At 37.3% G+C, this 19,104-nt stretch overlaps 3 protein-coding genes across 15 annotated transcripts; 1 reads left to right on the forward strand and 2 right to left on the reverse strand.

Moving 5' to 3' along the window:
* The first annotated feature begins 3,000 nt into the window (after positions 1-3,000).
* On the forward strand, positions 3,001-7,863 carry LOC112290382 (amino acid permease 3). Of its 13 annotated transcripts, none has more exons than XM_090255163.1 (9): positions 3,001-3,319; positions 3,637-3,818; positions 4,114-4,368; positions 4,918-5,151; positions 5,303-5,396; positions 5,813-6,027; positions 6,443-6,603; positions 6,747-6,968; positions 7,154-7,863. In XM_090255163.1, exons 3-9 carry the CDS (start codon positions 4,200-4,202, stop codon positions 7,574-7,576), a joined length of 1,518 nt encoding a protein of 505 aa, XP_090111289.1. In that variant the 5' UTR covers positions 3,001-3,319; positions 3,637-3,818; positions 4,114-4,199; the 3' UTR covers positions 7,577-7,863. The 13 variants fall into 13 exon arrangements, with proteins under 13 accessions (XP_090111289.1, XP_073394279.1, XP_090111287.1 ...); XM_090255161.1 differs by having other exon boundaries at positions 3,092-3,319; positions 3,640-3,818; XM_090255165.1 differs by having other exon boundaries at positions 3,178-3,313; positions 3,640-3,818.
* Positions 7,864-8,521: 658 nt separating this feature from the next.
* On the reverse strand, positions 8,522-9,723 carry LOC112290384 (uncharacterized). The gene has a single exon (XM_073538182.2). The coding sequence runs from the start codon at positions 9,338-9,340 to the stop codon at positions 8,903-8,905; it is 438 nt and encodes a 145-aa protein (XP_073394283.1). The 5' UTR covers positions 9,341-9,723; the 3' UTR covers positions 8,522-8,902.
* Positions 9,724-16,785: 7,062 nt separating this feature from the next.
* Positions 16,786-18,408, reverse strand: LOC112290372 (uncharacterized). Its single transcript, XM_024536550.3, has one exon. The coding sequence runs from the start codon at positions 18,220-18,222 to the stop codon at positions 17,620-17,622; it is 603 nt and encodes a 200-aa protein (XP_024392318.1). The 5' UTR covers positions 18,223-18,408; the 3' UTR covers positions 16,786-17,619.
* Between the last annotated feature and the right edge of the window lie 696 nt (positions 18,409-19,104).

Consider the following 19,104-nt stretch of genomic DNA (forward strand, 5'->3'; position numbering starts at 1 on the left):
GATATGCAATCATGACTGAACCTGGACATTCTCTGCAGCTGAATTATGAACCTCTATAATGCAGGCCCAAAAGTTTAAAACTCTCTAGATTCTGTTGTTAAGCACTTCCCGATGGAACATTCGGCCGAAAGAACCCCAGGGGCATAACTGCACTGGATTGAGTGTGCTTGGTGGTAGTGGTGGTAATGAAGTTACTATCACCACTATAATAGCGCTTTTTTCTTCACCAACTTTAGAGCACATTATTTCGGACACATTAAAGCGCCCGTACCTCAAACTGTGTGATTCCAGGATTCAATACAATTGTGCGTCGAGTACAGCTGACAGTTGAGCTACCTTATCTTGTTTTTACCGTTGTCGCAATAATTCCGTGTAGGGCTAATTGCCTACAGTTTTGTCATAATGAAATTTGAACAGGGTCGTCATGTTCATGGCATTATTACGTTGCAGCACACATGTATGCCAAGTTTCGGTCAACTCACCACAATGAAGTCCACAAGAGCATTGTCGCATGCGTTTCAGACCATTTGCAGACTTCCACCACAAATTTGAACTTTTTGTTTCTGGGGAGAAGCATCTCGATGAGCTTAACATGTTCAAGATTTCTAGACTCATCAGATATCTCTAACATCCTTGGGTTACAACTCAGTGCTTATGACAGTAGGGAGCTGTCTGTGTCTTTAGATTTAGTACTTTGTAATGGAGTGTAGAGGAATAATGTTAAGAGATGCAGAAGTTGGGTTTATGATAAATAAAGATATATATATATATATATATATATATATATAGGCAGATCAAGGGCTATGTGAGTTTTACAATGACTTTCAACGTTATGTTCAGCATGTTGTGGGAAGACGTAGCATAACAATGTCTGCTCAACAAAGAATAGTGCTTGTGCAATTTATTCAGGGTGCATCTTTTTGAAGATGTCGGGCGTCACCAATTTTGCTGCAAGTTGGATGGTCGGTGAAGATGCAGATGAGGAGAAGGTGATCTGTATGTTGCGCCGGAAATCTCACATTCCTGAAGTTGGAACTCTTTAACAAGACATACTGGGTCTGAATTGCCTTCCTGTGAAGAGCCTTTACATCCTAGAAGGCTAATCTCAAAATCGAGGAACTATTAGCACCTCCGATTGATGTCAGATGTGGCTTCACTGACCCATCGAGAAGACTCTGATGCCAGGTTGACGAAGATTGAGCAGAAACTTAATGTGGATAGGTGCCTGAATGCGCAGCTATTCGTTTGCAAAGAATTCCGAAAAATAACCAATGCCAATTCTCCAACCGTCTGCTGAACTTTATATTTGTGAATACGCTGCGATGAAATGGGTTGGAGTTCAGTGCACATATACGTACATGGTGGTTTGCTTAAACCTTGTTGTGTAAGGAGAAATGACTGTATGAATCTTTCAATCGAATGGGGTTCGAGTGAGTTCTGGTGAGCGAGTATGTTCAACTCCCTTAAACTCAGAAGCAAAGAAGCACAAGAAGGAGAAGGTGCGATTGAATCTGAGAAACTCTTCTCAAGTCTCTCCCATGTGCTTCTAAGAGCATGGACACCCATAAATGAAAAAGATAATTCATTTGAGTGTTTTTAGTCCCAATTAAGCCCTGCTTGATTTTGTTTAGCCATTGATTAGATCAGCTTTGGAAGGTGTTCGTGTTTGAAGTGAGCATATCTTTGAGGTTTGATTAGCATACGTAATTCTGACAGGATGGAACTCTCACACTCCGTTTGCTCACGTGTACAAATAGAATCAGTTCAAAGAGAGTAGGCTCGCAAATGTTCATGCTACACGAATCCTCCAGAATGGACACGAATTTACGTAACCCTCAAACGTGGGGCCAATTCTTGGGAACCTCAAGCGAAAGCTTCTCAGTAAGCGCTAGAGATGTACCTCACTCAGAATTTAGAGTATGGTTTCCCTTGATTGGCGTCCATGTGTAACCGTTATCATTGCAAAAGTGATTTCCATGTCTAGATTCCACAAGCCCTAGTCCCACCTCGGCTCACACTTCCGGCAGCATCTCAGGATTTTGATCTGCGGCAGCAACGTAAGTTATTAATTCAGATATAGTGGGCATTTCCTGGATGCATTCTACTTTCTCAACCTAGAGCATTCAGGAGGCTTCTGCAACTGAAAACGCGGGCAATTGCATTTCGTTTAGTTTTTCCAAGTCATGGCGAGAGATTAGCAGTGCAGAGGTTAGCAGCAAGGGGACGAGCCTTGTCACACTGCTATAGCACATATTCCCAACATGTTTTCCACGTGGTTTGAGTTTTGTTCAACGATCCCATCACCGCACAAAATGTGTTCACACGCGCACGCTACATCGTAACCTGGTGGTGCGTTGTAAAGATACAAAAGGAGGAATCTGAGGGGCAAAAAGCCAGAGAATAATTCGAAATAGGGGAATTAAACAACTGCATCGTTTTGCAGGGCATGACATGTGGCAATTGAAGCAAATGAGTTGCTCACACGAGTATGGGTACTCACAGTCAAGGAGGCCCACGCCCCCTACTGCTGCAAATCTCAAGCCTCTCCGGAAACGAACCTGGTATTCAGCTTCTCTTTTGAGTCAAAAAAGAGTTCGGACACCAAGAACCTCCATGACGGTGGCGTAATACAATCCATTTTGAGGATTAGATCACAACGTTACGTGGAAGAAAAAGTTTCTTGCGCTAGAGAATTTTCTTACGTAATTGACTGATGAAATACGATACTTAGGCAGTGCAACACAAACCTATCAGGACAGCAGTATTTCGTCGAACAATAATTTTGTCTCTTATAAGAAGGTGCATGAAATGAGAAAGTGACCCAAGAGAGACATCTATCAGTATCCAAAGCACAATATCTGACAATTCCCAGATTCACCGCAACCATATAGCGTATGATCTCTGGACAATGACTAGCAAGCTACCCACAATCAAAATGACATGCACACTTTACCGTGCAAGTCGACGCGACAGGCTGCGAGAAGATTCAATGGAAAGTCCAGGTTTCCACCGCAGTTTGAGATTCTCCGTGAGCGACTGTAGTGATGGTGAAGAATCTGCAGATGGTGATGAAGCCGCATTGTCACTTCGCGTGCTGCTTCACCACGTATATCCTGACGCTGCTTGCAGCCTAGTGAAAGAGATATTAGCTTCGGTACAGGTAGTATCCTGGGCGCCATGTCGTGCTTCCATGGCGTAGATTTTTTGCGCTGAGACACGCTGGTGCTTATAAGTGGCTTTTAGCAGCAGATTCACCCTCGTCATCCTGGAGTTCTCGAGCTTGCTGGCCAGCCAGCTTACTACATATATCCTCGTAAATGTAGCATCGAACGTCTTACATGAATAGCATTCTAATCATGTATTCTGTTTGTTTCCTCTTTCTCATATCGGCTTATTAGGGGTTGTGCTTGTGGTTTGGGGGATTCTAGAAGGGTAAGGAAGGACAAGTATGCACAACTCTGGGAAATTAGGTCCCAGTGTAATCCTTGTTTAGCAAGTGGCTGTTATTGATCGATTACTTGGTTGAGGTTTTAGAGTAATCTGTGACTGTATATGAATATTTTTTGGGTCTTCGGAGCTTGTTTTCTGCAAGATAGTGAGCGCTAAGAGTAGTAAAATGTGGTTTTCCTGTATCAGCAGATGCGGATGGGTTAATGAGGTGTCGAAGCTCGTACAAATTCTGGGGATTAAAATGTTACACCGGAAAATTTAGTTATAAATTTAACGGCCTCTCTGTTGTACCAATCGATGAGGTTGTTGCGAAATACGCGCGGGCTGAGCCGATATGGCAGCTTGTGTTCTCCGTAATCTGCGATCAGGTTAAGCTGAGTGTCATCATGCAAATATGCAAAGTAGCAAGAAACTATAAATATTGTGAATCCCGTGTTTTTTTCTGTTTCTGATTTTTGGAACCCAGGTTCTGTGTCATAATTGCGGCACTGACGTCACATAGTAAGGAATGTCGTAGCATAGCGCACAACAGATCAGGTATTCAAGACCCCCGGGTCTCCTGTAACCTGGCAACCACGGCTGTCCTCAGAGTTCTAACTGAGTGTGGGGAGATCGATATTCTTAGAATTCGACTAACGGGGGTTTCTTTTCGCAATCGTGCAGAATAGAGGTAAAGTTTGAATCGAAGATTTGTAGTTTCGACCGCGCTTGTTATTCGTTCACTGCCCAAGGCACCAAGTTCTAGTGGCATGGACGGGGACCATGTCATTCTTGGGCTCACTGGAAACGCCAAACTTGGGCAGACAGATGACAATGCTCTAGGGCATGGCGAAAAGGGCAGAGCTGGTTTTGACGGCGTGGACAAGCCTATTCATGATCCCAACCTGAATGATGACGACGGAAAACCTCGCCGCAAAGGTCACTCTTCTTTTTTTATGTTCCTCCCTTTCTCAAGAGCTTTCTTTTCTAAAACAAGTCGGAAGTGAATTTTACACGTTAGACTGAACGTGACTTGCAATTGATAGCATCAATTTGTTCTGTTAGACAAGAGCTCCAGCTCTCGAAGCAAATATTTGTTGACTTCTTAGTTGGGGTGGATAATAGCTCAAAGAGGTCTTCAACGAGTTTAGAACACTCTTGGGATGGGATTGTCTAATCACTACCAAATTCAGTGGCGTACTTTGAAAATGCTGCACAAGATGGGACTCTATTCAATGATATCCAGTAGTTTTGGGGGATTATGGCGCCATCATTAGTGGGTCTTCGATGATATGAACGATATGTTCCATTGTTAATTGAGGATTTTAGTTTCTAACTTTGATGAGAGAAGAAGAGTGATAGTAAAGGATCTCGAGAGCTGCAAGAGCATTTAGATGTGTGTGGCTTGATTGGACTTGAGCACTGCGTGTAATTTGCTGTGTTAGGCTTTACTACATTTGTTTGACGCAGTTGTGTTGGCACCAACAGGGACAGTCATTACTTCGGCAGCCCATATTATAACGGCTGTCATAGGTTCTGGTGTTTTGGCGTTGTCATGGAGCTTCGCACAAATGGGGTGGATTGCAGGACCAATTGTCCTTCTTGCTTTTGCTTGGTGTACCTACTACACCTCTCGACTCCTCGCTGATTGTTATCGGTCCCCCGACCCTATCCACGGGAAGCGTAACTACATATACATGGATGCTATCAAAGCTAATTTAGGTAATTTCGATGGGGTCATTCTCACAGTCGCACATGTATAAAAAGAATCCTAGAGGTTATACTGGCCTCTTCCTCTCCATTGCTTTTCAGTTAGCATGTGTTGAACTATGTTTACATATCTTTTGCGGGGACTGATATGGGATGGATGCAGGGAGAAAGCAGCAGTTGGTTTGTGCTTGTGTTCAATATAGTAACCTTATTGGCACAAGTATTGGCTACACTATTGCCACTGCAACCAGTGCCAAGTAAGTGATTGAAATGAAAAGTACGTATTTGAATGATAGTATAAGCTTTGTAACCACTCCGAAATAAGTTTCTTTTTATTACCATATCTAGTTGGGCTTTGTATCTATACAATCTGTCGAGGGGTTTGTGTTGTTGAGTGCTGAATGCTTATAAGTAACCTCCTTCACGGGTGATAAGTCTTCGACTGTATGTGTGCAAGTGATTTTTGAATGTGTACTGGTAAAGGTGTGAATGTGGGTAACCAAAGATATCTGTGAAGCTCTAGACAAGTACTAGCTGACAACAAATTATACTACGCCCTTTTCACACCGGATCCAAATGTAGCGGAGTCTTTGTTGTGGTCTGATGGGTTAGTTGGTCTGCAACATGAAGCTTATTAAGGTACTTAAAAACCCCAGGGTTTGTGATGGTACAGGGCAATTCAGTATCAGAATTGTATTCACGACAATGGACCTGACGATCCATGCCTGACGTCAACAACAGTTTACATTGCGATATTTGGAGTCATCCAGATAGTCTTATCACAAATTCCAAATTTTGGCGAGCTTTGGTGGCTTTCTTACCTTGCTGCTGCTATGTCGTTCACATATTCCTTCATTGGGTTGGGACTCGGTATCTCAAAAGCTGCAAGTGAGTGAAGCCTCCTTTGTGCCTTGTTTTCTGTTGGCTAGTTTCACGAAATTTGGTCTTTGTGAGGTGACTACGAAATGTCATCTTCATTGCATCTACCACCAAGTTCACCTGTATATTGTACGTGAAGCGTTTACAATATTCTCTTCAAAGCTAAAATTTTAGGAACATGTCACTGTCTTCTTAGTAGCCAATTTCTTCGAGTTTATCCTCTCCTCACTCGCCTTAAGAAGCTTCAAAATAAAGTCCCAATGACAGAAACCACTTAAATTTTGTCCCAGCTTTTTAAAATTAGAGATGGTTGTAAATGTATGCAATGTTATACTAGGACTATATGATTTGGGAAGCTATGTTGCGGCAGCGACTGCGGAGTTCTTGTCACCTCAATCATAACATGTGAAAACTGGATTTACAGCGGGAGAGAATTCTCATGGAAGTTTGGGCGGTACATCCGTTTGCTATCCTTCAAATGGTGAAACATGCTTCACACGACCACAAAAGACGTGGAATGTGTTCACCGCTCTTGGAAATATGGCTTTCGCATACTCTTTCTCCATGATACTTATCGAGATTCAGGTTCAATTAATGATGATTATTCCACATTTTTAACAGGTTCTGTTGTTTTGCTTGTGTGTCCGAGAATGAACGGTCTGATATCCCTTTGTCCCCGCATAAGTAGTAGTCTAACTTCAATACTGTCCTGTGTTTGTCATTTTCAGGACACAATAAAAAGTCCCCCTTCTGAATCCTCTCAGATGAAAAAAGCCACGTTACTTGGAATCATAACCACGACATTTTTTTACATGTCGGTGGCCATAGCTGGGTACGCGGCATTTGGTGATGCTGCACCAGGGAATTTGCTCACTGGATTCAGTACTCCATATTGGCTTGTGGATTTTGCTAACACCTGCATTGTGATCCATCTTATCGGTGCCTATCAGGTACACCAATAAACATTTGATCTGTAATCTCTACATTTTGGATTTTATTCTATCTCTGCTTGGTATCATGGTATTTTCTCCAGTCTCAACCCAGCCGCTTAGTAGAATTGCCTTTACCAATACAGCTCACTAATGTTTGCAATGACCCTAACTCGGTTTCTAAATTTATTCTCTTTTCAATCTAGGTTTACACTCAACCTGTATATGCCTTCGTGGAGCGATGGTGTTCTCTGCGATGGCCCAACAACTCATTTCTCAACCTGGAGTATAATGTTAGACTGCCAGGAAGGCGCAATTTCAGAGTGAGCGCATTCCGCTTGATCTGGCGTACCATTTACGTCATTATCACCACCATAATTTCAATGTTAATCCCATTTTTCAACTCTGTTTTGGGAATCCTTGGGGCCATTGGGTTTTGGCCATTGACAGTTTATTACCCGGTGGAGATGTACATTAGGCAAACGCACGTGCAGAGATGGAGCCGTAAGTTCCTACTTCTCCAGCTCCTCAGTTTTGTAACACTTTTGATATCAATTGCTGGACTGATTGGAGGTGTATCTGGTATTATTCAAGAGCTTCAACATGTTGCACTTTTTGCTAAAACATAAACCTATGGCATACTGAGCATTACTAAAATTAGAAATTTACTTTTTGGATAGATTTTAATAGGAGATTGCAGACGAGCATTTTATTCAACCTGCTCGTGCTACTGTGTGATGGGTATTATGAGGGCGGTTGAGGACAATTCAGCAAGGTATAACATTGTTCTTAAACCAGTGTGAGAAAGTTACTTGGTAAATGGAATTGACCAGTCACTTCCGAACCAAGAACAAACACTTTGTGCAATCATGTTTAAGCCAGAAGCCCTTAAAGTGGGAACAACTCTTTCTACTTACACTCCCTATTTTTTTCTTCTCCGAACAACTCTCACTAACGAATGGTCATGGAAAGCTCGTATTTCTAGTCAGACTCTGTATCAATGAAACCACAGATGAATATGCCCTTCGCTTTAGTTGTTAATAAGGACCAGCTCCGTTTTCATCTTGTGGAATGAACATCCTTGTCAACATCTCCAGGTTGCCATCAAAAGCAATTAGATGGTCACTACCTGATCATTGCTTCCTATTTATCTGCACATAAATGTGGTACTATCCGACCAGTTTAAGCCTCCCAATGTATTTCAAGCAAAAAAGGAAGTTAAAAGCATAGTGTCTCAGTCATCACTATGAGGTCACCTCACCTCCGGCCAGTTTCCGGCTAGCTTTCAACTCAATAAATAGTTCCAGTGGCATACAAACCAGGCAGTGATCGTTATCAAAATCCTCTACCACACACTCGTACATACTTGAAGATGTATTTTGCACAATGAATTTTCGCAACTCCTCCACTACCCACACTAACAAATCGATCACAATGTACCCACGATCTATTGCTTGAAAAAATGGTAAAGAGAACCCAAGAGTTGAAAAACTTCAGTAGACAACTTGGCACAGAAATAAATGAAACCAGTTAAGGTCAGAATTCCAAAGCCGAACTGAGCTTCAATCAAGGTTTAACACGTTATCGCATGCCATTTCAATTCCCATTGCAGTGTGTTCATCACCACCAACACAAATCATGTATTCTCGACACCCCAAGACAAAGACGATCACCTCGCAGCAAAGTATTTGACAAGGGAATTGGCTTTGAACGACGGCCACTCCAAAGCAAAATTCAAACACCAGACTCTATTTGCGCACTTTGATGAGCCTAATCCAATATTCTGGATCTAGAATTCTAAAATTCTCCACATTGAACACCTTGTGAATCTCCACAGGGGATTTGAGATTTCTACACAAATGCTTCTAAGCAAAAAAAAATTGTTTACCGCTATTCACAACTCCATACCTCATTCTACCTACAATGGACAAATACTGGAAAATTCGAAGCGTCCTTCAAGATTCCCATTCCACGCGTGTTGCGATCATTGGGTTTGGCACGCTCACATAGTGCGTCCCTGTGGTGTCTCTATGAGAAGGGCAAAAGCTCCGAGAGTACGACTCGCTGCTTGAACAATTGTACCTATTTTCAGAGTGTGACCTCTGCTCGATTGTGTCGAGTTGAGCATACGCCTTGCGATCTCTTTGGTCTTGACGGCCGCTGTGTGATTTCTGGTACAAAGATACCTCATATCTGTGCTGCCTGCCGTGAGAGATTTGCGAGCAGAATGAGGCACCGTTCTTCACCCGCCTCAATTGCTGCAAGGCAAGTGCAGGCTCCAAGTAACCAGCGACAGTAACCCTTTGATTGTACAGGTCACAAACTACGCCCTCGACGCCGCGCAAAGCATAGAGAGCATCTCGCACCTGATCTTCACATCGGGTGCAGCACATCGGCACCACCAAGTCGACAGCGACACATTCCCCTCGTCGACTATGGGACAATTGGGTCACATCCACTGGTCAGCACATGTATACAATCCCCGGCGTGTAGAGGCGGATAACCACCCACGATGAACCATGTACACAGGTATGATCTCACTGTAGAACAACTCATGCATCGACATCGCCATCGTGCAAACCAACTGTCAGTCTCTACTACAACACTTGACCGGAATCGTTGTGATTTCTAGAAGTCAAGCAGACTTTTTTGTAAGTTTCAGATTGTTCTCCACAAGCAGTTCTTACGAGCTATTGAACGAAAGGGTACCTAGTCACTGATGAGCAGAAAACAACGCGACTGTGAAGCTTTAAAAGAGATGGCAATAGGGAAAGGGAGGGGCAACTTGCAAACTGGGGGCGCGTCTGGGTGGTAAAGTCTTAACTAAGCCACAGGGATGGAGAAGAATGGGGATCAGAGCTGGAACTCAGTTCCTGTAGATTGTGTCTGCGAGGAATTATGCTTTCAATGCGGACGTTGTTTTTTTTCTATTTTCGCGTCACCGTTGGTGGTCAAAGATCACGAAGCCGGAGTTGCACAGATCGAGTGTGCCCTGATTTGCGAGACGAGGGGAGGGGATGTGCCACTTGCCCCGTGCTGCTCCAATTATTCTACACACTTGCCATCCTCTCTGCCATTCCACGGCAAATCAACACCGTTTACAATTAAAACAAAATAAAAAATAAATCCTGTAGCTGTTGCATTTTTTTTTCTTCTATCTCCTTGGTCTGCTTGTTTCTTATGTTTTGAGACTATAATGAACAAAAAGAAATGTCTTATTTTAATTTTAATTTTTTTTATAGATTTCTTGAATTTACCGATTTGTTTAGAGACGGATCATTGCATAAAGAATTGAGCGGCCTTGGCTGAGACTAAATAGACTTGGCTAGTCAACTAGTATGTTCTGTCAAACATGGGCATAATATTATACCAAATCTCAATAATACCAGTTCTACTTTTGACTCGTTAAAACAACCTCAAGGTATGTCCATGACCACCAGAACTTATACACTGCTACACATATTGACGCTGACGATTTTATTTTTGGTGCGACAGAAGAGGAGAGGGGCTCGTGAGAGAAAAACAAACTACCACTACAAAAGCAAAACTTGACTCAACTACTCAAGACTACCTCAAATCTGAGTCACCTCATACCACGGCAGATGACATACAATTTATTGCGATAACTACAATTTATTCAAATCAATCTTTTGAGACCGTTTATGCAAAAATAGTATGAAGGAATACAGGACCGATTAAGCGTATGGTACTATTGTGAAGCAGCAAGGTTTAATAGCATTTTACTATTCTCTTTGTTTGTTTGTTTTGTTTTGTTTTTTTTTTTTTTTTTATATATATAATAATATGGGCAAAACTTTGAAGGCTATTTGTAAAATAAAATCTATAATTATAAATTTTTATAGAAATATACTTCCTCCTTAGCTCAAGTAGTTTGGTCAATATATCATAAGACTTAGGTTGAAGGTAGATTTGGTATAATTGACCCACAAAAAGTCACTAAAGTTCTCTTAAATAAGTAGGTTGTAGGTGCCTTACAACCATGGCATGTTAATATTCAACAATTCCTTTGATACAAAATGATGAATGCCAAAGCAATTGTTCAAGGCCAATGGCTCTCAAATTTTTGGTAGATATTAATTCCAAAGCATAAGCGGTGCCCTGACTTAAAAATATGGAACAAAATTAACAAAGTGTAGACACAAATGTGTTTATACCTTGGACTTAAACTTCTAAAGTCATTCTATGATGTTTGAGATAGATTTCTTTAGTAGAATCTAAAGTTTCTACTCATTGATTTTTATCTCAATTTTCACAAAGTTACAACTTTTCACTCTAACATTCTTGAAAGAGTTAAAAATATTTTTAAAGATCCCAAAAATCTATTTATTAGAGATGAATTTTAATATAATTATTGAATTGATAGAAACATTATTATTATATAGAATTTTTAGTACTAATACTTTTTAAAAATATAAATTGATAATTTATTTGGACAAACTTGGATAAGTAAACTTCAATAGTTTTTATCTATAAAGTTTCTAAGAAGCCTATCTAAAAGATATTATTAATTTTACCTAATTTTAGTTACTTTTCTTTAACTCCTCTTATCTTAGTAATCACTAGTATCAATATGTCTATGACAAAGGGCCAATTTTGTTATGATATTTGGGAGCAAAATAAGTCAAGTAATTGTCACATCACCTTTAATTTTCTTCATAATGTATATTTGATTCTTCATAATAGAATGGTAGATAAAAAAAAAATAAAGTGATGTTAAAGAAAAATAATTATAATTACTAATAGAAAAAAATAAAAAAATAGGTGAAGATTATTTTGGAAGGATTTTCTACTTTATTAGAGAATATGGTGCAAATTGGCATGAAAATGTACAATCTATTGCATAGCTCTAGAATAAGGATTATGTGGTTTTACTTGATTTGTATCTTAAGTATATTTAAAAATTATTATAAATATAAAATTTTGTGACCATAAAGTAAATTCATACTTTTATGAGCTATCTAATTATATTTTATTTTTTAAAACAAAATCAAATAAAATACTTTTATAATGTTAAAAACCTCATATCTCCTAAATTATTGACTTTTTAAAGATTTTAAATATACTATAAGGATCAAAATCATTTAAATTTTAAAAAAATTAAAAAAAAAAATCAATAGAAAAAATTATTAAATCAAAAGCCTTATATTTAAATTTTAAATTTTTGTAGAACATTGTAAGTCCACCACTAGATTTTTAGACTCCTAAAATAGGGAGATGGTCATATCAAAACTTATAAAATCCTATCCATTTTCAAATTTAACTTAAAATTCAAAATGATTGAATCTTCAATATTTACAAATGTATAAAATTTTAGAATAATTCAAAGACATATTTAAAGTAAAAAATCCTCAAATGTACCCAATAATATTTTTTAAACTATTAAAGTCATCTAAAATTAAAGTAAAATTCAAAAGTCAAAGTCAAAATTGGGATATCTTGCAAATTGAGAACTTATAGAGAAACTTTATTTTACCATTAAAATAATAGATAACTAAAATAAGATGGTAGTTCAAATCAAAATTTAAAAAATAAGAATGTATATAAATTAAAGACATCTATGTTACTCTAAACTTTAAATCCTAAATCTTAAAATTTCTAATTTTAAATCTTAAACTCCTAAATTTAAAACCTAAGACCACAAATCTTTAACCTTGAATCTTAAAATCCTTAATTTTAAATCTTATAATCCTAAAATTATTCTTATTTGTACTTATGATTTTATCTTTTAGATTTTTAAAAGTTAATGCAATTTTATATAGAAACTATATGTAAGTCTTATTATATCATTTTATGATAATTATCAATCTTTTTTTACTCTTTTAAATATTAAGAATCTTTATTAAATATAACTATTACTATATTAGTAGCAAGTTCATGGCATCTAAGCAATGATTTTTAGAAATACCATCGTCTCCTTTATAATAAAAAATCTAATCTAATTTCTTTAATTTTAAAGATATTATCTACTACTATTTGATAATATTTTATAAAAACTTAAGTAATAGACATTCATAGTGTGTTTCTTAGCCACAATAAAATCCAATGTAAATTTTTATTGTATATCAATACCTAGAATAAAGGTTTTTCAAGTCCAACTTAATAGATTTTAAAAATTGCACCTTTAATTTTGATGTGCATGAATTATACATCTTAGAATTGATATCTTTTTACTACTAGACTATTTAGGTTACAAACTTTGGAAACTAAAATCTTAAAATTAGGATTTTCTATCTAATATGAAGAATAAAGATGCACTAAAGCTAAATGGTACATCAAATGAATTGATAAACAATTGAACCTAGTAATGTTTATCTCAATTTATTACATTAATAAAACCTACTTATGTAACAATATTAAATTGAAAAAAGTAAGAGATTGAAACTAATATTGAATTAACTTGAGAAAGTTTATAGAAAAAATAATTATAAATGATCTCAATTTCAAAAAAAGTCACCAATAGCTACTACTAGTACCTACAAATATTAGCACAAAGAAATTAAAACTACTAATGTACTTTCCATAGCAAGATTCTCTCAAATGTTGTGGCAGAGAAGCTAAGACACCTAAAAAAGACACGCGTTTATTTCCATGATGATCAATTTTGCCTAGTGGAGTTTGTTTTTCCCAACTTTAGTGAGACTTGGATTGCATGTGCACTAGGAATTTTGTTACAACCTTCCATTCCAATGCTTCTCTCCGTTCTCTCTTTGTTGTAGTACCAAATAACATTTTAGGTATCCCAACTGCCAATCCTAAGTATTTACAATGTGGTTTACAACTTCTTCTCGACTACACCCTTGTGAGCTTAGGTTCTAACAATAAAGACAAATCTCACTAGCTATCTTCAACCAATGCATTTTATTTTATTCTAAATCCTTAATCTTAAGATAGTGATCTTACAAAAAATGATCTTACAATCAAAGGTAAACATAATTATTATGTATACAAAGAATAAAAGTACTCATAACATGATATAATATACAAACTATCTAATTTTTTTAAAATAAAATAAAAAAGAACATATATATGTACTTGATACTATTTTAAGGTATTCTATAAAAACGTTTCTTACACTGTTTTCAACAAAGATTAGGATCAAAATTAAAAGAATGTAGAAAAAATGTATCTTGAATAATGTACAATTTTTGAAGTTCCAAGTTTTCTTTACATTTAACTATAATTAATAGCAAATGTTTAAATATTTAATTTTACACTAAAAATATTATAATTTCTTCAAATTTTTATTTTTATTTTTTATTTTTTAATGAGCTTAACTAAAAATATATATTTAATCAGAGTACAAAATTATAATAACAAGAATAAATATACATACAATTTCTTCATCTGATATTTTTCATTCTTCATGTGTATAAATAATTATTTATATATTTATTTATACATAAAATTAAATACTTTTAATTTTTTGTCTTTTGTATACATAGATAAAAACTAAACTTATACCAAATATGCTTTTTTGTCTAAAAATGTGAAAAACAAACATAAATCAGGAAATGATATATCTAGAGTGCAGCTTTTAGTTTAGAATGAAAGGATTTAAATATGTAAATTAAAGTTAAATTTAGAATGCATAGTGTAAAAGAATTTGTGCCAATCCAATAGATTTTACCAGTTCAAAGTCTTAGATCAAGCTACATGTTTTGTCATATATATATATATATATATATATATATATTTCTCTGCCCCATTCCTCATAAAATTTTGTAGAATAAAACAGTTTCAAATAAAAAATATATATATAAAATAAATAAATAAATATCGTACTAATTATTTATCATTCAGAAATGATAGTAATCACTACTTACACTTCCATCAGTCAAAGTTATTGAAATTTCATTTAAGTGAACCTATGCATTGTATAAATGTTTTCATTTTTCAAATCATTATTATTATTAATATTTTTTTATCATCTACTTATCTCTATAGTATATTATTCTCTTTCTTTCTTTCAACTCTCTAAATATAACTTGTTTATGTCAACCATGGAAGCTGAATAATTGTGACAACCTAAATCAAACAATCAAAATATAGAAAGCCTGGCACAGACTTTCTATATTAATTGTATGGATTCTATACAATTCTGTGCAATTGTGGGGGCCCCCACCCATTAGTAGGGGCACCCCATTCCCAACATCATCAACATCCAATCTTCTCGGCAATGAAGCCCCACTCCCCATTCCTCCATTCCTTTTGACTCAATCTATAGAACCTTCATAGATTCAATGTAGATATGGAGTTTGGGGAAATGTTTTTGTTGAAAAGTCTTTTGCGGCCGTGAACAGCACAATTTTTGATGATATTGGTAGTTTTATTATATATATATATGTATATGTATATTCATATTGTTGAATTGACTAGTTAATCTCCAACACATTTGTGCCACCACCATTAATGGTGGCATTGAGTTCCATTTTCATTCTTCCCATTCCCAACTTCATATTTTGGGTTTGACTTTGAATCTTTTCAAACCAAAATACATGCTTTGGAATTTATTAGAATCGTAGAATCATTCAAAATTTCATCATGGATGGAAAGCACTAGATTTTAAACATAGACATTGCACCCAAAATTAATATTTTCTAAATTTTTAAAGAATGTAAAACATTTTAATATTTTTAATTCATGTTTTTTTATGTTGTTGTTGTTGTTGGTGGTGCCATTTCATATTCAACAGTTTTAATATCAAGTGGAATAGGTTTCTGTCATTTGTGCATTCTTGAAATATTGTATTTAGAAATTAGTCAACATTGCTTCCATGCAATGGTTCTGTGATGTTGAAAAAGATCATTGCTATGAAAACTATGACTGCTTTTTTAATATGTTTAATCATCACTAGCTCCTTTCACTGGTTTGTATTAAATTATTTATTTGTTTACTTTTGTCTGCATCTAGATACGAGTGTGACTGCATGAATAAATATTTTCACACTCCTCCAAAAAATTTCATACGAGTTCTCTTGCATGCCTCTTTGTTAATTCAATTTAGAAGCTCAAAATTATCAAACAATGTTTTACATTTAAATTGCAATACTACATTCAGCATCCCACTTTTAAAACTAATTTGAATGACGACTTTTAAACAAATTTTTTTATATGCTTTTACAAAAAGAATATATTATTTGGAACATGTAGTGAAAGGAAAAAAAACATAATTGTTCAATTCAATTTTAATTCTTACGTCATGGTAGGGTTGAATGAGGCCAACAAAACATTCTATACATATATATATATATATATATATATATATTTATATATATTTATGTCTTTGATGTTGACAACTCTAAATTTTTTGGGATTGAAAATGAAAAAAATAGTCCATATGGTTTATGGTGTACAACTTTTGTTCTCTTATGCACATTGTTTGGTTGGCTAATTTGTTAATATCAATCACTACAATTTGCTCCCACAAAAAAATAAAAAATAAAAAATAATATCAACAATGTTTATTTATAGATATCCAAATTTATGATTGCTTGTAAATGGAGATATCTTAAATGCCTTCAGAGAACACATAATCCTTATTTGATGTAAACTAATATCTCTTTTAGCAGCACAATTTCATTGTATTGGCATAATCGTTGTTGATTGTATTATTGTTTGATTCAAAAATGTTCTTTAAAATAAAAAATAGCGTAATTATATAAAGAATCCATAATTAAAATCTGAATTAATTTCTTCTAATTAAACAAATAAAAATCATAACTTCACATCCACAATTGAAATTGAATGTCACCGCAGTGATTAATAAAATTTAAATCTTCCAGACCTGGATGAAAATTCCAAACACTTGCATCACTGAAACACTTAAAGTGGATATTTCTTCAAAAATGTAAAACATATTTAAAGTCTCGAAATATTCTATTTTACTTTTAAGGGAGAATGTAATCAATTTGCAAACCAACAAACATATTACCTTCACATAAAGAGTTGCTATTTTCAATTATCTGTGGTTTAGGGAGCTGGTGCTTTCTAATTAAACTCTTAATTAGTAACTGTTTACTTACTAATCCATAAACCAGGCCTCGAATCCACGTCCTGCGCAAGCGTGACCCAACGAAGTGGCACCCATGACCGTCATGGACCTATCACCGCGCCATGCTCAGACTGTACGAATTCGTCTAGCGCGGGCGCCGGCGCCGTCGAAATCGACTCGTTTCGAAATCAGATTGCGAGGAGACGATTGAGGTTTAAAAGCTGCAGGCGAGAATAAGAGCATTCCGTCTATGTTCCTGTTGTAATTCTTCTTGTATTAGTGTTAAAATAATGGAAGCAGTTGCATCGTAGAGAAAATCTCAATCGGAGAATCCATGACAATGGTGAGGAAATCGATAGGTGGGTGTGGCCTTTCTGGCTCAAACAATCACCCAATTTTGTGAAGTAGTAAGAGCATATGTCTGTGCAATAAAACTTGCTCGCGATAATCCCGACGGCTGTTTCACCCACTACGCCCAGTTGTGACACACTCATGGAACCCATACTCAACTAAAAGAGAAAGGAAACTGTCGCCGATTTCTTGCCCCAGATCCTGGGTTTCTATAGGCTACTCATTTCTGTGACAATGTGTATACTATTCACCGGTTTTTGCTCCAATGTGGAGCCATACTGTAGCTGTACAAAAATTTGGCGATGAGCGTTCAACAGTCCCAGTCTTCTCGTGTTGCTATAGTCGGGTTTGGCACGCTTGCGAAGTGCGTGTCTGTGGTGTGTCTGTGAGCTGGGCAGAAGCTCCGAGTGTACAACTCAGTGCTTGAGGAGTTGTGGCTGTGGTCGGAGTGTGACCTCTGCTCGTTTGTGTCGAGTTGGACGTACCCCCTGCGATCTCTGTTGTCTTGTTGACCACCGTGTGACTTCTGGTATGAGGATACCACATATCTGGACGCCGCGCAAGATATGTTTTGAGAGCAGAATGTGGGACCCTTCTTCACCCGCCTCAGGTGCCGAACGGCTAGTGCAGGCTCCAAACAGCCAGCGATGGTCACCCTTTGATTGTGCGGGTCGCAAACAACATCCTGGACGCCGCGCAAAGCATACAGTGAGCCTCGCACCTGTTCTTGGCAACGGGCGCAGCACATTGGCACCATCAAGTCGAAAGTGGCGCACTGGGCTCGATGGCTGCGGAGGTTTGGAACCTGAATGTCGCGAACGTTAGAGTAGGGGAGGGGGTTTTGCCGCCCATAGTGGATGAAGTAGGCCGGCTCACTCGTACCGTAGAAGAGTTCTTGCATAGACATGGCCATCTCTCCGTCTGTTTTTGTACGCTAGAAAACACTGAACCACTCCAAGCGCAGCAAGCTACGTAACACCGTGGGACAGATGATGATATATTCATGAGGCCGGGATGTTTATATAGCAGCTGGGGATGTGCATGCCACAGGAAGAGACAAATTGTGCAAGTACAGGCCGAGAGATGGAAGGAGGAGATACCAAGTGCAGCTCAACGCTGGCATCCAGGAGCCGTGACCTCGAACTCCTCCCCAGGCATGCCATTCCAGAATCACTCAACTTCCTGACTCGACTAGAGCCATTGCACAGACTTTCATCACCGTACTAAATTTGCAGCAAGTGAGATGATACTTTTCACATGTGCTTTGACTCCACTCTGATGATATTGATGACCAATTCAGCTTCAACATCAGAGGGTGGTCACCGAAGTCTGAGGATTATGACGTTTTGTCCTTAGTTTCCTGATATCTTTTGCTCAGTCTTCAGTAAAAGATACACACACACACATCTATATCTATATAATCGATGCACGCACATCAATGTTTCTGCTGAATGAGTAAAAATGCACGTGAAAACCGTAGTAGTTCCAGGGTTTTTTATGTTTATTTCTATCCATATCTATGGATAAATTTACATACATAGATATGCACAATCTTTCTACAATTGTGACCTTCTGACAAGAGAAAGCGACTGTGTATATAGTACCCACATGCGTGTGCCAAGTGTGTGGGTAGGTTGACGTTGCAGTACCCAACTTGAGAATCAGACAATCAACATGCCTCATACAATGCTTTTCACCCAAATCTGCAAGTGGCCTAAGGATTCAATCACGAGAAAGAATGAGAAAGGTCCAAAACGACAAACAAAGAACACAACAAGAAAGCCTGCGGAGGTGG

Source organism: Physcomitrium patens, chromosome 13 (assembly GCF_059467195.1).
Source record: "Physcomitrium patens ecotype Gransden chromosome 13, ASM5946719v1, whole genome shotgun sequence".
Lineage (NCBI taxonomy): Eukaryota > Viridiplantae > Streptophyta > Bryopsida > Funariales > Funariaceae > Physcomitrium > Physcomitrium patens.

Bases quoted from the DNA above. Each gene is read 5' to 3' on its own strand.
- LOC112290382 (XM_090255163.1), top strand. From the start codon at position 4,200: ATGGACGGGGACCATGTCATTCTTGGGCTCACTGGAAACGCCAAACTT. The intron at 5,152-5,302 runs GTAATTTCGATG...GGATGGATGCAG, and splicing joins TGCTATCAAAGCTAATTTAG to GGAGAAAGCAGCAGTTGGTT. The intron at 6,028-6,442 runs GTGAGTGAAGCC...CTGGATTTACAG, and splicing joins CGGTATCTCAAAAGCTGCAA to CGGGAGAGAATTCTCATGGA.
- LOC112290372 (XM_024536550.3), bottom strand. From the start codon at position 18,222: ATGGCCATGTCTATGCAAGAACTCTTCTACGGTACGAGTGAGCCGGCC.
- LOC112290384 (XM_073538182.2), bottom strand. From the start codon at position 9,340: ATGTGCTGCACCCGATGTGAAGATCAGGTGCGAGATGCTCTCTATGCT.